General features: G+C 35.9%; 2 protein-coding genes and 2 non-coding genes across 5 annotated transcripts; 1 reads left to right on the forward strand and 3 right to left on the reverse strand.

The window, feature by feature from the left end:
• Positions 1 to 1,269: 1,269 nt before the first annotated feature.
• On the forward strand, positions 1,270 to 11,834 carry LOC106651622 (cullin-associated NEDD8-dissociated protein 1). Of its 2 annotated transcripts, XM_014370218.2 has the most exons (17): positions 1,270 to 1,582; positions 1,668 to 1,945; positions 2,447 to 2,616; positions 2,691 to 2,904; positions 2,977 to 3,269; positions 3,357 to 3,522; positions 3,606 to 3,876; positions 3,984 to 4,490; positions 4,561 to 4,790; positions 4,868 to 5,222; positions 9,134 to 9,440; positions 9,521 to 9,719; positions 9,800 to 10,057; positions 10,124 to 10,312; positions 10,405 to 10,648; positions 10,722 to 10,868; positions 11,045 to 11,834. In XM_014370218.2, the coding sequence occupies exons 2-17, from the start codon at positions 1,904 to 1,906 to the stop codon at positions 11,173 to 11,175; spliced, it is 3,723 nt and encodes a 1,240-aa protein (XP_014225704.1). In that variant the 5' UTR covers positions 1,270 to 1,582; positions 1,668 to 1,903; the 3' UTR covers positions 11,176 to 11,834. The 2 variants fall into 2 exon arrangements, with proteins under 2 accessions (XP_014225704.1, XP_014225703.1); XM_014370217.2 differs by having other exon boundaries at positions 1,270 to 1,945.
• Positions 5,329 to 5,401, reverse strand: Trnak-uuu. Its single transcript has one exon. It is a non-coding gene; the product is annotated as a tRNA-Lys (tRNA).
• On the reverse strand, positions 5,630 to 5,702 carry Trnak-uuu. Its single transcript has one exon. It is a non-coding gene; the product is annotated as a tRNA-Lys (tRNA).
• A 6,571-nt stretch (positions 11,835 to 18,405) lies between the features above and the next one.
• Positions 18,406 to 20,055, reverse strand: LOC111694372 (gastrula zinc finger protein XlCGF26.1-like). The gene is made up of 2 exons (XM_023462309.1): positions 18,534 to 20,055; positions 18,406 to 18,457 (listed from the first exon to the last, which is right to left on the reverse strand). The coding sequence occupies exons 1-2, from the start codon at positions 20,018 to 20,020 to the stop codon at positions 18,406 to 18,408; spliced, it is 1,539 nt and encodes a 512-aa protein (XP_023318077.1). The 5' UTR covers positions 20,021 to 20,055.
• Positions 20,056 to 20,075: the final 20 nt, after the last annotated feature.

Below are 20,075 nucleotides of genomic sequence, written 5' to 3' on the forward strand. Positions count from 1 at the left end.
AAAAAAATGTATAAATGGGGTCACGTATGAGTGTGTGTGTATGATTACAGTTTGAATGTACTTTTTTCAATATTTTGAATGTAATTTTATGAAAGTTTTTGCGGCCTGCCGTGGTTGACGATTGATGATATGTGGTTGATACATGTATACATTATTATCTATTAAAATTATGAAATAATTATTATAATCTTTGTCGAGCAAAGAATGGCACCGCAGGAATCCACACACGCCTGCGCGAAGCTGTTGAAATAAAAAAAAAACAATGCTTTTTTTTAAAGGCACTTTTAAATTCTATCACCTCCTATACGAGTATAATATTATATAGAATAAAAATATATTTAAAAAGAAGCTAACGTAAATGGCGCAGATACTGCTATAGAATTCGAATTTGAAAAATTGTTATATGTATGGTTGTGTTATTTTACTAGATAAATGAAAAAAAAATGTCCTTTTAGCCAATTGTAATGCAAAATTTGAATTTGCGAAAACGTTCATCTGTCGCTATTATAGATTGAAAAAATTAATAATGATTGAATAAAATGAAAATGAGAAACCTAAGCGCGCTTCAGTATTATTATGAGCGAAAAACAAACGAAAGAAAAAAGAGAAACGACTCTTATTGTAATTAAAAAAAAAAAAAAATACTTCAACAGCGGGCATGTATTTGCGTCTCTAGCTATTAAAGAAACGCTCAAGACGAATGCAAAATATATGTGATGTTGCAGCAAAAGAAGCGATCAACGGGTAAAAAGAAACTAATCGAATATTTAAAAACAAAACAAAAAAAACGAAGCATTGTAATCTTATATTAATCTTATGATTGCTACGTTTTAACTCAGTGATGATTTTGTTTAATGTAATATATACATGGTATATACATACATAAATTATTTTACATAAAATGTTTTGATTTTTACGCCCTTCACTCGTGCTTACTATTTAATATGAATTTGGAGAAAGAAACTTGATGACAACCTTTTTTATTACAGAAACATAGCATAAACAAAAATCCAAATGATCGCGCCTCTCGCGCAAAAAATTTGTGCCAATAGTTCCCGTAACAGACGTGCGAAGCAGTGCCGTCAACGACGAACGCGCCTTATGGTTATCTATACGCGGCCATATCAATTTTTGCTCGCTCTACAATACGACTGCGAAGCTGGCAGTCGCCTTACGCACACACATAAGCCAATAAAACGCCGCGTAGAAGCCGAATATAGATAGCATACACATAAAGGCGAGCGAGAGAGAGAAGGCACTAGTCGCCGCAAATTCGTACACACAACGACGAGTAGTGACTCGAGAGAGCCGCGGGTCCAGTATAATACGCGTATACATACGTTCGTACAGACCGAAAGGGAAAAAGTCAGTTTCTGTGTTTCTGTTTTCGTCGTTAAATACACCGATACACGCGTCTGGATAAACACACGCACACACCGATACTCGTGTATATAAGGGTTTTTCGCAACGCGAGAAATGCCGATAAGGAACTCGGCGTGAAAAGTACACACACGACAGTTGGTGGTGCTGCGATTATTAATATTATACAGGCGGCGACGATTTCTCACGGACGAGTCCGAGTGTAAGAAACAAAAGCCTGCGCTTATAAACGCGGCAACGTCGAGTGTCGAGCAAAACCGCCCCTTACAAAACAGTGTTTTTTCCAGGCCCAAATTTTATTGTTTTAAAAAAAATCTTGGTCCGACGACGACTGTGCGAACGCACAGCGCGAGGACTAGCAGCGAGAAGAAAGAGAGGAGAGTGGGAGGCAACGGCAAAATAGTAGTAGTCGTCTCGTTTTTCTGCCGGCGCGTTCGCGTTGCTGCATGCTGTGTGCTGTGCCGTGCTCTCTGCTGCAGGCACCTTATACAATACGGAAAGTAACAAAAAAAAATCAGCAATCATGACAAGTGTGTCGTATCAAATAGCCAATCTTCTCGAGAAGGTAAGAATTTTGCATTGTCTTGGATTCGATGATCGCGTGCCGGGCCGAAAAAAGAGCCGTTGACACACGGGCTTCCCGAGCCGAGCGAGAGATTTTGCGAACTTACAAAAATAATGGCCGATATAACCTTTGCGCCGCTCGCTCGACGGCAACATTGTTTTTGCGGAAAATGCCTTTGTTTATGTGTCCCGAGAGTCTCGCGTGGCAATTTTCATCGTCTAGAGGAAAATTTCCTTCGTGGCGAATTCTATTTTTGGGGGAAATTACGTGTGGTTTTTTGCCTCTTTTGATTCGTGTCTTCTCGGCACACACGGCTGTTTACGAACGTAAACGTTATTGAAAAATGAGCCTGCACGCGTACAATCTTAATTCATGCTTATAATATACTACTATGGAAGTGAATCGTGATTTATGTATCAAACGTTTTTATCTTATTGTTATCTTGAACGATGCCAAAATTATACAAATTCGTAATGCGGTCTTTGACTTTTTGCAAACCAGATGACATCCAATGACAAAGACTTCAGATTTATGGCTACCAATGATCTGATGACTGAATTGCAAAAAGACAACATCAAATTGGACGATGATTCAGAGCGTAAAGTTGTCAAAATGCTTCTCAAATTGTTAGAAGACAAAAATGGAGAAGTGCAAAATCTAGCCGTTAAATGGTGAGTGTCTCCTTGCTGATGTGAAATCAATTTCTGTGATTTAAGCAGATTTTCATTGAATCTTTGAAATTTAGTTTAGGACCGTTAGTCAACAAGGTCAAGGAATACCAAGTAGAAACGATAGTTGATTCTTTATGTTCAAACATGGTGTCTGACAAAGAGCAGCTCAGAGACATTTCAAGTATTGGAATGAAAACTGTAATTGCTGAGTTACCCCAAGGCTCTGGCATTCTCGCAGGAAATGTTTGTCGTAGAATTGTAGGCAAATTGAGTATTGCCATTGAAAAAGTAAGTTTTAGATGGTTCAAGTTTTAATGAAAAATCCAGTCAGAATAAATAAATTACAATATATTTTTCAAGGGTGAAGATGTGCCAGTGCAATTGGAAGCTCTTGAAATCATAGCAGATATGTTGCAACGTTTTGGATCGGTTTTAATTGTATATCATCCGGTCATACAAGCATCCTTACTTCCTAATCTATCTTCACCACGTCAAGCTGTTCGTAAAAGAACTACCACAGCTCTTAGCTTCCTTATGATGTCCAGTAACAATGTAATTTACAATCAAATCATTGATTTCTTGCTCGAAGGGTTGTCTGGTAATTCCCCAAATAATGTTATTCGCACCTACGTCCAGTGTATTGCTGCAATTTGGTGAGTAATTGTGATAAATTATATTTTTAATGAATTAAGATAGTTAATTAAAATTTTTATTAAATTAATTTTATAAAATCTTTATAGTCGTCAAGCTGGTCATCGGTTTGGAGAACATATTGAACGTGTTATTCCATATGTTTTAAAATACAGTAAAGAAAATGACGACGATGAATTACGCGAATATTGCTTTCAAGCTTTTGAAGCATTTATATATAGATGCCCAAAAGAAATCACACCTCATATTAAAAAAGTAAACAAAAATACATTTTTATCAGATTTCATTTCATTACTCGATAAGAAATTGAATAATATTAATATAAAATTCTTAAATAGATTGTGGTCATGGGCTTGTCTTACATCATGTATGATCCTAACTACAATTATGATGATGAAGATGAGGCATCGGATGGTGAATGTGCCGATATGGAAGTAGAAGAAGATGGTGAAGAAGACGGCGAGGATGAATACTCAGACGACGACGATATGAGCTGGAAAGTACGTCGTGCAGCAACCAAATGCCTCGAAGCTGTTATTTCCAGTAGACGCGAATTGCTGTCTCATATTTATCAACAAATCTCGCCAGCTCTCATTAAGCGCTTTAAAGGTGAACATTGAAGATTCGTTATCTATAACACGTCGCGATAGTGCATGAACCTTTTCAATTGAGCTTAAACAAATTAATGTGATTTTACATATTTTAATTATTTACAGAACGCGAAGAAAATGTTAAATCTGACATCTTCCATGCTTACATAACACTTTTACGACAAACTAAGCCCACTACAACCGTAGTTTTGAACTCTGATGCAATGGAAGACGGAGAAGCACCTATTGTTCTTCTTCAACAACAAGTTCCTAGCATTGTCAAAGCTGTACATCATCAGATGAAAGAAAAATCTATTAAGACGCGCCAAGACTGCCTTCTTCTACTCAAAGAACTTGTGCTCGTTTTACCAAATGCTCTAGCTAATCACATTCAGACTCTTATTCCGGGAATTCAATATTCCCTTGGCGATAAGAATTCCTCCACCAACATGAAGATCGACACTCTTTCTTTCTTGCATACCTTATTGTCGACTCACAGACCAGAGGTGTTTTATCCGTACATGCTCATGATTGCTCCGCCCGTAATTGCCGCAGTTGGTGATCCGTTTTACAAAATCACAGCCGAAGCTCTGTTGGTAGTACAGCAGCTGGTTAAAGTGATCAGACCGTTTGGTATGTAAAAAAAAATTCATAAATAATCATTCACCTGAATAAGTTATGATAATATTTATAAAATTGTTAGATCAACCATCAACATTCGATTACGCGTCTCTCGCACCTCAACTGTTCGATGCAACGCTATCTAGACTGCGAACTGCTGACATTGATCAAGAAGTGAAAGAACGTGCGATCGCTAGTATGGGACAAATTGTAGCTCATTTGGGTGATGTGCTCCAAAGTTCATTACCCATCTGTTTACCGATTTTCCTCGACAGACTTCGAAATGAAATAACTCGCCTAACCACTGTGAAGGTATGCTCATTAATCAATAAACTTGGATTTCATATGTTACCGTCGATAGTAAATTCAATTATTTATACAATTTTTAGGCGTTGACGTGCATAGCCAGTTCTCCGTTGAAAATTAATTTGACACAAATTCTGCCAGAAGCTATCTCGGTCATAGGTTCATTCTTACGCAAAAATCAACGCGCTTTGAAGTTAAGCTCGCTCATTCTTTTGGACACAATTGAGCGTAATTACAGCGATGTAATAAATCCCCAACTACTCGATTATGTAACACTCGAATTGCCACCATTGTTGAGTGAAACTGATCTTCACATCGCTCAATTGACACTGACCTTGCTTACGACTATTGCTAGATTGCATCCATCGGCTTTGGTTAACATCAATGATAACATTTTACCAGAAATCTTTGTACTCGTGAGATCACCATTGCTGCAGGGTAAGTTTTTCAGTTTTGTGATTGTTGATAACACGAATTTTTTTGTAAAACTTATGTCTCAATGATAACATAAATATCATCCCAATTTTAAATAATAAAAAAAAATCGCCCGAATAGGGACTTGAACCCTAGACCCTCAGATTAAAAGTCTGATGCTCTACCGACTGAGCTATCCGGGCTTGTATTGGGAGTAAGAATTAGACATTTTTGGGAAATAGGCAAATTAAAAATGAAAAAAAATCAAATTAATTGGTTGATTACCATAATAACGAATGAAACAAATAATTTAAAAATAATATCGCATAACTAGTATCTTAATTACATTTAATGAAAAATTATGCTTCAATTTTTTAATGAGAGCATCAATCTGTTTTAAATTTGAAATGATTTTTAAAAGTAAAAAAAAACGCCCGAATAGGGACTTGAACCCTAGACCCTCAGATTAAAAGTCTGATGCTCTACCGACTGAGCTATCCGGGCTTGTAGAGAAATAATAAAGGAGACATTTTTAACGGATTAGGCAATGAAAATTAGAAGAAAAAAAATGAACAATCAATTGTTTCCAATAATAAAAATAAATGAAATCAAAGTAAAGGAAATTAATTTAAAAATAATGATCAACTTGCCTTTTTTTACATAATAATATTTTTATTATATATTATATGTCATATGCAGAATGGCCTAATCGGCACTCGCAGCGTTAATGTTAAATATTAGTTCTTAATTATATTTCTTAAAGTTAAGTGTATTTAGCATTTAATAATAGTGCATCTAGAAAATGAGAAAAACTAGATTGCTAGGTTGGGTTTGGTATTTTCTTAATAGTATTGTGACTATATTACAAATTATTTACATTTATGTACAGGAAAAAATCATCTTTCTTACTCTCTCTTTTTTTTCTTTCTTAATTTACATTTCTAGGGACTATTTAAACTTTTTTGTTGTTAATTCCAAAAACTTTTATAAAGTCTGCTGTGAATAAATTAAAGAGTAATGGCGAATTGACGGTTCCTTGCAGGAGTCCTCTTGTAATTGTTTATGTTGGGAGATTCGATTTATTGTTGTTTGTTATTTTAAATTTTTTATTGGTTATCATATTGGCTATTAGCTTCAGTAAGTGTGGGTTCATATTTTTAATAATTAATTTAAATCTGAGTCCTTGATGTCATACAGAGTCAAAAGCCTTTTGTAGGTCTATTAAAATTGCACCTGTCATTTTGTTCTTGTTCAGGTTCCAGTTGATATCCGCTGACAGTTTGTGTATTGCATGAATTGTAGAATGTCCATTTTTAAAACCAAATTGGTATTCGGGAAGTATATTATGCAAGCTGTCAAATTTGATAATGTTAGTTTTTATTACTCTTTCAAAAATTTTACTGATACATGGTAGCAGGCTTATTAGTCTTAAATTGTCCAATTCTGGAGGTTGATTGGGTTTTTTGTTTAAGATGATTAGTTTTGCCGTTTTCCAGGCTTCTGGATAGTAGCCGTTGTTTATGCAGTTGTTGATCAGCATTGTGTAATTTTTTAAGCAGATTTTGTTGATTTTTTTTTAAATTATATTTGGGATGTCATCCCACCTTGAGGATGTTTTGTTACTCATTATTGAGATTAAATTTGTTATTGTTTTAACATTAGTAAATTCTATGTTTGTGTTATTGCTGGGATTTAGGTTTGGGTTATCTGCTGTATTGTTTTGGTTAAAGGAAGTAATTGGGGGTAGTTTGTTGATATCGATCTGTTCCGTGCGAGGACATGAAATAATTTCTGGCTCGATTTAAACACAAATAATAACGAGTTTATTAATTAGTAAGTGTTTCGTCGGCACACGAATATTGCCAGCTGGCTCAAAAGCGATGAACCGTGACTGTGTCGAGAACTCGACGGGCTCTTAGGTTGAGCCTCGACTCGATCAGAAGCTAATTGATCGAAGACTGACGAGCCGAGGGAAAATCAGCAGCTCGTCCCGTGTATTTCCCCCATCAAGCACAAGCCACAGTCGCACCCCATATGCCGAAGCTAAGCAATAGCTGAACAGATCATAGAATCATTGACTTTATTTATAATTATTTTTTCCAACTCAGAATTATCATCTTCTTCCTTGGTATTGATCAAGTGGGAGAATTCTCCAATAATTATAGGAATTTTACTTTTATCATTGACGTCTGCTAATTATTGTCAATTATTGTTCATTCTAAAATATTGAAGATATGAGGTAGTGCAATGTTTGTACATTTAATATTTTTATTGATTAGAACCCCTTGGAATTTCCTGTCATTTCTAAAACATTGGTATCCATCGAATGCAATATTATGTTTTTTGTCGAGTTTCGTTTCACATACCACCTTAACATCAGGTTTGTGATTCCTCAGGAACATGCTCAAATTGTGTCTCTTGTAAAGAGATATCAATGAATTTATATTTAATGACATGATTTTAATGCAATTATTTGCTAAAGTATTTTGGGTTGTACAATTATTTAATTGATCCATTCTATATTTAAGGTTTTTAAAATGTAGTTTATTTTTTGGGCATTTTCCTGAGTTAGTGTGTGTAAACTGGTATTTTCATTTTAAATTACTGTCTCATTTTTTGCCTGTGTCAGTAATTGCTTGACTCAGCTAAATTTGCTTTCAAAGTTTGATGCTCTACCGACTGAGCTATCCGGGCTTTAATTTAAAAATAATGATCAACTTGCCTTTTTTTACATAATAATATTTTTATCATATATTGGGTAATCAATAGCAACATAAGTAGAATCTCAATTATGAAAAAAATTGAAAGAGAACTTTAAAAGAAAAAAAAATCGCCCGAATAGGGACTTGAACCCTAGACCCTCAGATTAAAAGTCTGATGCTCTTTTTTTTTTTTATGAGACTATGTTTATTTTTTTCTCAATAATACATTTTCTTACATAAGCAATAAACATATATAAAAGTAGCTTTTAAAGTATTGTACATATCAATGTTATATGCAGAATGGCCCAATCGGCACTCGCTGCGTTACAATTAGATATTAGTTCTTAATTATATTTCTTAGCATTAAGTGTATTTAACATTTAATAATATTGCATCTAGAAAATGAGAAAAAACTAGATTGCTAGGTTGGGTTTGGGTTTGGTATATTCTTAATAGTATTGTGACTATATTACAAATTATTTACATTTATTTACAAGAACTATGAACTAATAATACTATGAACTAACATATGAAATCATATATGAATAATAATACTATGAACTAATTATTATTACTATTATTATTTTTTTTCTTATTTTTATTATCATAATAGTTAAAATTAGTTATAAGTTCTAAATCATATTTTGTTAGGGCTCTACAATAAATATAATTTTGGTCGAATAATGTCGGTTCTAGTGATTTAACCCAATTATTTCTAGGTATATGGTATATACAGTGTTTCTGGTTTTTATCTATGATAAGTGATTTTTCGTCAAGAAGTTTGAAGCCTTCAGGCGGAATGAACCCTTTGAGCGCAGCTTTATTCAGGTATTGATCGTTGTGATAATATGGTCCGCATATAAGGCTGTTGCTCTGGTTTTTGATAGAGTTTTTAATGTAGTTTCTTATTAAGTATATTATAAATGTATCTATGCGCGGAATTTTTGCCATCTCTAGAATTTTGTAATTACATATTTTTTTTTGGAAAGTCTGATGCTCTACCGACTGAGCTATCCGGGCTTGTAATTGAAGTTAAAAATAGACATTTTTAGGTAATCAGAGTAAAAAATGTCGATAAAGGAGTATTACTTGATAAAAAAATTGATACAATTATACAATTACAATGGAATTTTCACGAAAAATAAATAAATGAATAAAATGATGTTGATTTTTATAAATCAAATTTTATATACAAATATAAAAATATATAATCTATGCAATTTTATTTTTTAGGTGGTGCATTAACTGCAATGCTCGAGTTTTTCCAAGCTTTGGTACAAGCTGGCATACCGGGATTGAATTTCCGGGAGTTGCTAAATATGGTAGTGGCGCCTGTTACTGGAAAATCGAAAAAGCCTCAACCTCAACTCCACAAGCAAGCTTATCATTCTTTGGCCAAGTGTACTGCTGCTTTAGCTGTCACCTGTACTCAGGAGTGCCGAGGTGTGGTTGAAGAATTTGTAAAGGATTTACAACTTCAAAAACACGACTCTAGGCACATTTTCGCATTATTAGTCATCGGAGAAATCGGTCGACACGTGTAAGTTAAATGAAACTAAAACTAAAGAAATAACAAGCGTATATCTATTTCTAATTCGTATCAATTTGCTTTTCTTTCAGAGATTTGAGCTCTTTAGAAGAGTTAAAACTCATCATTTTGGATTCATTCTGCTCTACTACAGAAGAAATCAAGTCAGCAGCTAGCTACACTCTTGGAAATATTGCTGTGGGCAATCTACCGGCGTATCTTCCGTTCATACTCACACAAATAGAATGTCAGCCTAAACGTCAATATCTCCTTCTTCACTCATTGAAAGAAGTAAGAATAGTCTTTCAGTGAACTTTTCTAGAAATTGCAAATCGCATTTTCAGCGTACTTAATATTATTTTTAAACGCAGATTATCACATGCCAATCCGCAAGTCCTGCTGGCGTTGAGCTTTTACTTCGTTTTGTACCTACAATCTGGGTTTTGCTTGTAAAACATTGCGAATGCGTTGAAGAAGGCACGCGTAACGTCGTAGCAGAATGTCTTGGTAAACTGACTCTTATCGATCCGGTCAAGTTACTACCAGATCTTCGACAATTACTCCTTTCGAAATCTGCTCTGATGCGAACGACAGTTGTTACTGCTATCAAATTCACCATTTCCGATCAGGTAAATAAGAATCAGATTTTTGTTAATTTTTTGCATAAATTAACGCTAAAACATATTCTTTTGCAGCCACAACCCATTGATCTACTGCTTAAACAAAACTTATCGGTATTCTTGGAAGCTTTAGAGGATGATGACTTAAATGTGCGTAGAGTGGCACTCGTTGCATTTAACTCAGCAGCACATAATAAACCAATACTGGTCAGAGATTTATTGGACACGGTGTTGCCGCATCTTTACACTGAGACTAAAGTCAAAGTAATTGAACATTATTTACCTGACATAACAAATGATCTGCACTCGAAGGAAAAGTATTTTTCATTTGTACACATTTTGTTGAAAATTTACAGCCAGAGCTGATCCGAGAAGTAGAAATGGGCCCGTTCAAACACACAGTCGACGATGGTCTGGATTTGCGAAAAGCAGCTTTCGAATGTATGTACACATTACTCGACTCTTGTTTGGACCGCTTGGATATTTTTGAATTCCTCAATCACGTCGAGAGTGGTCTCCGCGATCATTACGACATCAAAATGCTCACCTATTTAATGGTTGCGAGACTCGCACATTTATGCCCTGCTGCCGTTCTTCAACGTAAGTTTCTCCAGCGAATCTTCATTACATACGACATTAACGATTTTCCTAATCAAATCATTCACTTGAGCAGGACTCGACAGACTGGTTGAACCTCTGAAAAACACGTGTACTATGAAAGTCAAACAGAATTCTGTTAAACAAGAGTACGAAAAACAAGACGAGCTTAAACGATCTGCTTTGCGAGCCGTTGCTGCACTCAGTGGAATTCCAGATAGTGGTAAGTTGGTGTAATTCTAGATAGTGGACAGTATGTTATCTTGTAAATCGTGAATTATCATTTCTCCTGTGCTAGACAAATACACTTCAAAAATTTATGCGCGAGCTTTGTATAGAATGGAATACATATTTGTAACTATTAAGTTGGTTCTAATATAATGATATTCAAAATTTCAGATAAAAATCCAACCTTGACAGATTTCATTACCAGCATCAAATTGTCACAAGATCTTCAACCTCTATATGAACTTATTCAAAAAGACTGTACAGGTAACATCAACGACCCTAACATGATGGATCAAAGTTAAAAAGTAAAACTAGTTGCATTTAAAAAATAGGCGCTCCTTAAAAGAGCGTACGATATTTTGTAAACAAAACACACTTGAAGATAATGCCAATTAACCACGTTCAGCGTATCGGAATGCGAATACCGAAAAGAAAATTTTACGATTAACGTGTGAGAAAAGTAGATGTTATAGTTGAAAAAGATAAAAAAAAATGCAAAAACCAAGAAAGGCATTATAAAAAAATAAGCATTAAAAAAAAACATTGTATCACCCTACTCCTGTTTCTACATTTTTTAAATATTAATAAATTTGTAATCCAAAAATCGTGCTAGAAAAGAGTATGAAGATGTTGATAAGCGATGATACGATGCGAGCTCTAAAAAATTATTAATTAAATGTAATACGTAACGAATAAGTTTCTAATTATTATTATTATTTTTTTTTCATAAAAAGATTGAAAGGGAAAGGTTTTAAGTGCAAAATAATTGAAATGATATTCAAATTTTACAAGGTATAAAAAAACAAAAAAATATAGCTGATGAGATCGCAGCACAATGTAAGCATGCAACTTTTTTAAGTGAATGTGATTGAAATTGAAAACAAACAAAAAAAAACCCTGTATAAACTTGAGGAATGAAAGGATAAGATAATAAATTTACCGGACGTTTAAATATTTTAAACGAGTTGAAATTATTGCATTGATTCATCTCCACGATCGATTTATCGGCATTCAAGCACTTTTCAGCGATACGCGGCGGCGAATCAGTCGAGAGAAGAAGAAGAAGAAGAAAAAGTGAATACACATAATACGTTTGTACCAATTAGATTTCACAGCCATGAGGAGCATTGCGCATCACGCGCGGATATCTTCTTTATAATATAAATACATACGTGGCTCAATTGCGCCTCTACCTTGACAAAGTTTAACAACCCACACACCATCGCGCAATCATCATCGACCCTCTCGAGTGCCGTGCGTGCGTACGAAGAAAAAAATGTGCATATCGTTTCGTGTATATATATATAATAAAAGTGCAAGGTCTCTGGCGCGAACACGTGAAAATGTCTCGCGCATATTTGTCGCGTCTCTTCCCGCGAATAGCTTTACATATAAAATGTCACGAGAGGACAAGAGAACGTCATCATCGCGCTAAAACGAAGAAAAAAAGTTTCAAATTTCCGCAAGGGTAAGCTCGCGGTGTCACAGCGGCAATGTACAGTAGGATAGAGTCGTAGCTGCACTCTATATGTGCACTTTTGTGTCTACGTGCCGTTTTGCATGTTGCGCGCTGCGGCTGGTGGTATTGGCGTCACACGCAGCCGCTCGTCAAAGGCGCAGATATGCACTAAATTATATCTCTATATATGCGCACAGTAGTAAAAACGTAACGCTAGATATATATCAAAGTAGTGCAGTTTTAATGCTGAATGAACGGCAGCGCGATGAGGCTGCGGAGCTCGCGCGCGCGTGCGACCGACCGATCATATGTGTGTTACACGAGCGCGCGTTTTTATTATTATTATCATCGTGGGTAAAAGCACACGTGATGACGCGGCAATGACGCGCTTTTCAATAATAAGTAAATGCAGTCGATTAGGTATATGATCGCGCGTAAAGCAATAAAGTACTCTTCCATCGACGAGACGGAGCTTTTAACGATTTCTCGGCTTTTTTTTCAGTCGTTCTTGGCACTCGGAAGCATCATCGTGTGATCGCGTAACGCGATAATAAATGTGCAGGCGTGGTGTACTTAAACTCGCGTACGGCACGTGCGCGTCTCCTCGTCTTCTGCACCAACGACGACATCGATTCGCAATCAACGGAAAAATGAAAGCAAAAAATGATCTCACATCGAGAATCGCGTGAAATAATCTTGTCCAGTCGAATATTATTCTCTCTGCGTAGGTAGGTATAGGTACATAGGTATGCCCGAACGGCGTCAGACCATCCCCAAAAAAAGTCCATCAATCCTTTAACTGTCACACCTTCTTTCTTTCTCCAACCCTTTTTTTTTTTTGCTACTACATAAAGCCCGGTGTGTCTAACAAGCGCCAAATATCTTCTCACGCGTGAGAAAAGCTAGTCCAATCAATAAAGGTTTTGAAAAAAAAAAATTCGCAACCAGAATTTTACGACGGATTCTTATTATGGGTACCCTAAACAACTAATTTTCATAAAATGCCACTGTTTTTTGTTCCTGCGTTTTTGTTTATAAGCCTTTAAAAATGCAAAAAAGCATATTATATTTTTTAACTCGTAAAGTATAAGTTTTACGATAAAATGTTTCAAACAAAAGTTGTAGGCATTTTCAAGACCTTTATTCTGGTATTTTTTTCATATTTTTTCGTCCATTTGTTTATTCTCTAGGTCGAAAAAACCTCTAAAAGTGGCCGTTTTTACAATTGTTTATAATTATTTATTAAAACGTGCTACGGCAATGAAATCTTGAGAAAATGTAGCCCTCGTTACGCAGAATCCAATGCATTTTTCAAAATCTCGCTAAGTGCATTATTTATCGAGATATTGCATTTGTTTATTAAAAAACACTCCCCTAGTGATTGTTAAATAACTTTGAGTTGGCTCAACGTACGAAGACCAGACACAGCGCAAATTAAAGGTAGAGACCTCCCAGTCAATTTGCAACAATAAAAACAATAATTTTTTCATAAAGACATGAAAAATAAACACCAGATATAAATGTGTACGAAAATTCTTATAAACAAATTGACTTATCTGCCGAACCAGAAGTCGTAAGTCAAATCGAATTTCGGCATCTTGTTCCTTGCATTTTTACGCAAATTTTAAAAAAAAATTGACCTCTTTAACTATATTGGAAACGAAGTTAGGCTTTTTTTTTTAAAAAATCACCACGCCTTTGTTTATAAACATTAAAAGCTGAAATTTGGTATACATTCGAACGAAATGTTGAACTTTTATATGTAAACGAATGCAACTATCAATCACCGTTATTTTTGCAACGATAATATTATTAACTAACAAAACATTCTGACTCTGTCATACACTCGCATGGGTAGCGGAGTGGGGGAAGGCCGAGGCGAGCTGTTCCGGCCGCTCGAAAAACTTGAAATTGACTTTTCAAAATGAAGCGCACTGGAAAAAATAACGTTATCTCGGCTTCTATTGAACCGAATTGCTTCTTTTTTTTTTTAAATTAAAGCTCTCAACAAATAATTAACAATTACATATGTTTAAAACCATTTGACCAAGTCGAAATCCATCTAAATTAATGTTTTATTTTAAGATGGTATATTCTCGTCGGTTTTGGGCGATATAATAATTTGATTAATTGTTATTTTTACTGTGTATGATTTTTATTGACAACTGTTTATTATAAACAAATTAATTGCATTTAACCTTTTTCATTAATGGTTATGTGCAAGTTGTAACGTTTGTTTTTTTTCGAAATAAACTTAATCGAGAAAATTCTTATTAATAATTTATTATGAACAATTTCGAATCGACATTATCATATAATTTATCAGTTTCGAACCATAATAAAAATATTAACATATCAACAGTTATTCCTTCAGTAATAAAAATCAACGAAGAAGAGATTTATTCTCCTAGGAAAAACGAACGACTATTCAACCCCGATGCGACGGAACTAAACGTTTTTTGGGGTAGCATAACCCAGAGCGAGGCCGAATATTATATTAATAAAACTGATTCGAAATTGTTCATAATAAATTATTAATAAGAATTTTCTCGATTAAGTTTATTTCGAAAAAAAACAAACGTTACAACTTGCACATAACCATTAATGAAAAAGGTTAAATGCAATTAATTTGTTTATAATAAACAGTTGTCAATAAAAATCATACACAGTAAAAATAACAATTAATCAAATTATTATATCGCCCAAAACCGACGAGAATATACCATCTTAAAATAAAACATTAATTTAGATGGATTTCGACTTGGTCAAATGGTTTTAAACATATGTAATTGTTAATTATTTGTTGAGAGCTTTAATTTAAAAAAAAAAAGAAGCAATTCGGTTCAATAGAAGCCGAGATAACGTTATTTTTTCCAGTGCGCTTCATTTTGAAAAGTCAATTTCAAGTTTTTCGAGCGGCCGGAACAGCTCGCCTCGGCCTTCCCCCACTCCGCTACCCATGCGAGTGTATGACAGAGTCAGAATGTTTTGTTAGTTAATAATATTATCGTTGCAAAAATAACGGTGATTGATAGTTGCATTCGTTTACATATAAAAGTTCAACATTTCGTTCGAATGTATACCAAATTTCAGCTTTTAATGTTTATAAACAAAGGCGTGGTGATTTTTTAAAAAAAAAAGCCTAACTTCGTTTCCAATATAGTTAAAGAGGTCAATTTTTTTTTAAAATTTGCGTAAAAATGCAAGGAACAAGATGCCGAAATTCGATTTGACTTACGACTTCTGGTTCGGCAGATAAGTCAATTTGTTTATAAGAATTTTCGTACACATTTATATCTGGTGTTTATTTTTCATGTCTTTATGAAAAAATTATTGTTTTTATTGTTGCAAATTGACTGGGAGGTCTCTACCTTTAATTTGCGCTGTGTCTGGTCTTCGTACGTTGAGCCAACTCAAAGTTATTTAACAATCACTAGGGGAGTGTTTTTTAATAAACAAATGCAATATCTCGATAAATAATGCACTTAGCGAGATTTTGAAAAATGCATTGGATTCTGCGTAACGAGGGCTACATTTTCTCAAGATTTCATTGCCGTAGCACGTTTTAATAAATAATTATAAACAATTGTAAAAACGGCCACTTTTAGAGGTTTTTTCGACCTAGAGAATAAACAAATGGACGAAAAAATATGAAAAAAATACCAGAATAAAGGTCTTGAAAATGCCTACAACTTTTGTTTGAAACATTTTATCGTAAAACTTATACTTTACGAGTTAAAAAATATAATATGCTTTTTTGCATTTTTAAAGGCTTATAAACAAAAACGCAGGAACAAAAAACAGTGGCATTTTATGAAAATTAGTTGTTTAGGGTACCCATAATAAGAATCCGTCGTAAAATTCTGGTTGCGAATTTTTTTTTTTGTAACATAGGGACAGATTTTCATTGATTGGACTAAGCCATGATGCGCGCGAGTCGTCCCCCCAGACACTCGCGTGTCAGCTAATTCTTCAATCAAGCTGCTGCTGCAGAGCGTCGAACGAGGTATAGGAAAGCCAGTGCAGCAGCGAATGAAAACAAAAATAAATAAGCGAGGACTGCAGCGCATCCCCCGAATGTGTGCATCGGGAGGCCGAATAAGATAAATTAGAACGGGAGATAAAACGCCAGAAGGAGAGAAAGAGAGAGAGACGCGGTGAGCTGTTTAGAGATACATTTCAAACGTTAGCGGAAGAAGAAGAACAAGAAGAAGAGTAAGCAGCGAGGAATAGAAGAAGAAACCAGTTTTGCGAGAAAACTGCCCCGCGCGAATAATTGATTTCGAGCGCGCGCCCGCTTCAAGTCGGCCAGCAGCAGCAGCAAAAAAAAGAGCGTATACCTATGAAGGAATTAAATACACGGAGAAAGACAAAAGAAATAAATTTTTGAAATTCTCGGCCCGAATCAAACGGACCTGATACGTGTGTATACCTCTGAGCGGCGGCCGCGGATGAAAAATTCATGTCAATAATTATCATATGTGCAACCAGTAAGTAGGCAGTTGCCGCCGATCGAGACACCCCCGCACTCGCAAAACTGCAGCAGCAGCGACGCACGCGCGTGTCCCAACGATGTATAATAAATTACAGCAACAGCGATCGCTGCAACTAAATTCCCCGAAACTAATGTAGCCATGCACGCACGCATGTATCCGAGCTCATGGAACCTAAAAAAGAGGGACGCTTTATAAATACCATATAATATATGCTAACTTCCAGTCACTGCTGCTGCGCGTGTGCATACTTTGAATCAGCATATATAGGCCTGTATATGACTTTATTAAAAAAGTTGCTTTCCTCGTCGCGCGACCAGAGAGCAGCCCAACGCGCGCGATCGAGAAAGAGAGAGCTATCTAAATCTCACTTTCAGGAAAGGGAACAGGTTTGTATTAATATTATTATGTATGAAACGCAGGACCGAAGCTCGTCGCGATCGCGAGACCGGCAGTAGTAACGAAATGCTGCCGCTGCTACTGCGATATTTGCCACTAATATTAAATACGCTACGACATCGGTGGCCGAATTTAATTCTCTAAGCTCTCTACTCCCCTATACCCAATTTCAAGAACAGCAGCTTCGATCGATCATTCAACTATTTTATGTGTGTGCGGTTATACATGTTCTTGGGTGGTGTCTCGATGGGCGCGCGCGATCGGTATCGCCCGCGCCGATCGCTTGTTACATTATCTCTCTCGTAGACGTCGAGCGTTTCTCAAATTTATACCTCGGATCGCGCGAGAGATTTTCGGCCTGCCCTGACAAGAGTGATCTCTTGTTGACCTACATCGGCTGTATAACACAATCGGTATAATAACGTAAGACAGCCCAGCAGCAGAAATAGAGAGAGAGAAGAAAGTGTTTTATCTCGAGCGAGCGATAGCTGAGATTAGGTAGGGTCTCGACAGCGAGACTGCAACAATCGAAAAATCGAACGCCTGAAAAATTCAGCCTCTACAAGCGCCGTCGTGTGCCACATCCAATTGTGCAAGCTCCGTCGGGGAGATTCGAAAGAGAGAATTCGGGTACGAAGTTTGTAATGTATGAAAAGTGTACACGTGCACTCGTGCTATTATCGAGGACGCGTCAGGAGCGAAGTAACGAATTATCTCGCGATCTAAACTCTCGCCCAAAATTCAATTTTACGAACGTCGTGAAGTTTTGAATACGATGCAAGTGAGAGTAGTATACAACACGATTTATCATACCGTGCAACCTTTGCAGATATTTCGTATGGAGAAAATAAATTGAATTGCAAAATGCAATGAAAACTTCTAGTCGACAACCTCGTGGTTTTTATAGATCGCTGTAAGTCCTTTTTGTACTTGGGCAATCAAAATTTTTACTTTGAGAAAAAAATTATTGTATCGTATAATTGTGAGTAGGATGATTGAAGCGCGCCAAAAAGTGACTGTACGAACATAGAACAAATAATGTACTTCATTTTCCTTCAAAAATTCATTGATTTATTTCTAAGGTAAACATTGTTCTTACATAATACGATAAGATTAAGATTATTGTTGTAAACAAAATTTTTTAAATTAATCTTTTGAATGTGTTTATTAAATTTTATCCATTAATTAAGCAATATCGAACGAGAAATGAACTCCATCCATATGTTTTGTAGACTATTCGTCATAAAATCAGCAATTATCGCACTAGTGAGTGACACCATTGTGCATCGATTCGATGTGGATTTTGAGCCTATATTTTTGAGTAAATGCCTTTTTGCACATATCACATGAGTAGGTGACACCATTATGCGCTGATTGAACGTGCCAATCAAGTTTATTCTTTCCTTTATACGTCTTGCCGCAAATATCACATGAGTGGGTGACACCATTATGCATCGATGCGGTGTGGGTTTGGAGATTACATTTAAATGCAAATTTCTTGTCGCAAACGTCACATGCATATTTGGTTCCATTGTGCATCGAATCGATGTGGGTTTGGAGATACCAATTTGTTGAGAATGTCTTTTCACAGATATCACACGAGGAAGTGACACCATTGTGCGCTGTTTGAACATGCCTCGTCAGATCACCCTTCCTTGTAAACGTCTTTCCACATGTACTGCACATATGTTTCGTCCCGTTGTGCATCGAATCGATGTGGGCTTGGAGATTATATTTAAATGAAAATTTCTTGCCGCAAACGTCACATGCATGTTTGGTCCCATTGTGCACAGAATCGATGTGGCTTTTGAGACTAATTTTGTACGGAAATGATTTTCCGCAAATATCACATGAGTGAGTGATACCATTATGCGCTGATTGAACGTGTCTTGTCACATCACCCTTCCTTTTATACGTCTTTCCACATGTACTGCACATATGTTTAGTCCCATTGTGCATCGATTCGATATGGGTTAGGAGACTACGTTTCTGAGTAAATGACTTGCCGCAACTATCACATGAGTGGGTGACACCATTGTGTATTGATTCAATGTGGATTTGGAGATTACCTTTCTGAGTAAAAGACTTGCTGCATATATAACATGAATAGGTCACACCATTATGCACTGATTTAACGTGCCTTGTCAAAGCACCCTTCCTTGTAAATGTCTTGCCGCAAATATCACATGAGTAGGTGATACCATTGTGTATTGATTTAATGTGGATTTGGAGACTAACTGTCTGAGTAAATGACTTTCCGCATATATTACATGAATAGGTCACACCATTATGCGCTGATTGAACGTGCCTTGTCAAATCACCCTTCCTTGTAAACGTCTTGCCGCAAATATCACAAGAGTGAGAAATCCCATTGTGAATTGAATCGATGTGGGTTTGAAGATTCCATTTTAATGAAAATTCCTTGCCGCAAATAACACATGGATGTTTGGTCTGATTGTGCACAGAATCGATGTGGGTTTTGAGTTTAATTTTATATGGAAATGACTTTCCGCATATGTCACATGTGTGAGTAATCCCATTGTGCACCGAATTGGTATGAGTCTGGAGAATATATTCATTAGAAAATGTTTTGCTGCAAATATTGCATGAATGAGTGTGGGTCGTAGTATGGACCATGCCGATGTGTGGTTCGAGGTTATGTTCTTTGTTAAACTTATTTGTAATCATTAGTTCACAGTTGAAATTCAATTCCTTTTCAGCATTACCAGTAATTTCTTGTTTCACTTCCTCCGCGGGTTCTTTTTTAATTGTGTTTTGAACTGTATCGCCATCCATGGTACCTTTCAAGCGATTTTGAGAATAATCATATAATTTTTGAACTAGTAAAGAA

This window comes from Trichogramma pretiosum, unplaced genomic scaffold, assembly GCF_000599845.2.
Source record: "Trichogramma pretiosum strain Unisexual culture from Peru unplaced genomic scaffold, Tpre_2.0 scaffold3, whole genome shotgun sequence".
Taxonomy (NCBI): Eukaryota; Metazoa; Arthropoda; class Insecta; order Hymenoptera; family Trichogrammatidae; genus Trichogramma; species Trichogramma pretiosum.

Coding starts and splice junctions, on each gene's coding strand:
- LOC106651622 (XM_014370217.2), top strand. CDS start 1,904: ATGACAAGTGTGTCGTATCAAATAGCCAATCTTCTCGAGAAG. Junction 4,791..4,867: donor CTCGCCTAACCACTGTGAAG/GTATGCTCATTA, acceptor TACAATTTTTAG/GCGTTGACGTGCATAGCCAG. Junction 10,313..10,404: donor ACACTGAGACTAAAGTCAAA/GTAATTGAACAT, acceptor GAAAATTTACAG/CCAGAGCTGATCCGAGAAGT.
- LOC111694372 (XM_023462309.1), bottom strand. CDS start 20,020: ATGGATGGCGATACAGTTCAAAACACAATTAAAAAAGAACCCGCGGAG. Junction 18,458..18,533: donor GCATTTACTCAAAAATATAG/GCTCAAAATCCA, acceptor TATGACGAATAG/TCTACAAAACATATGGATGG.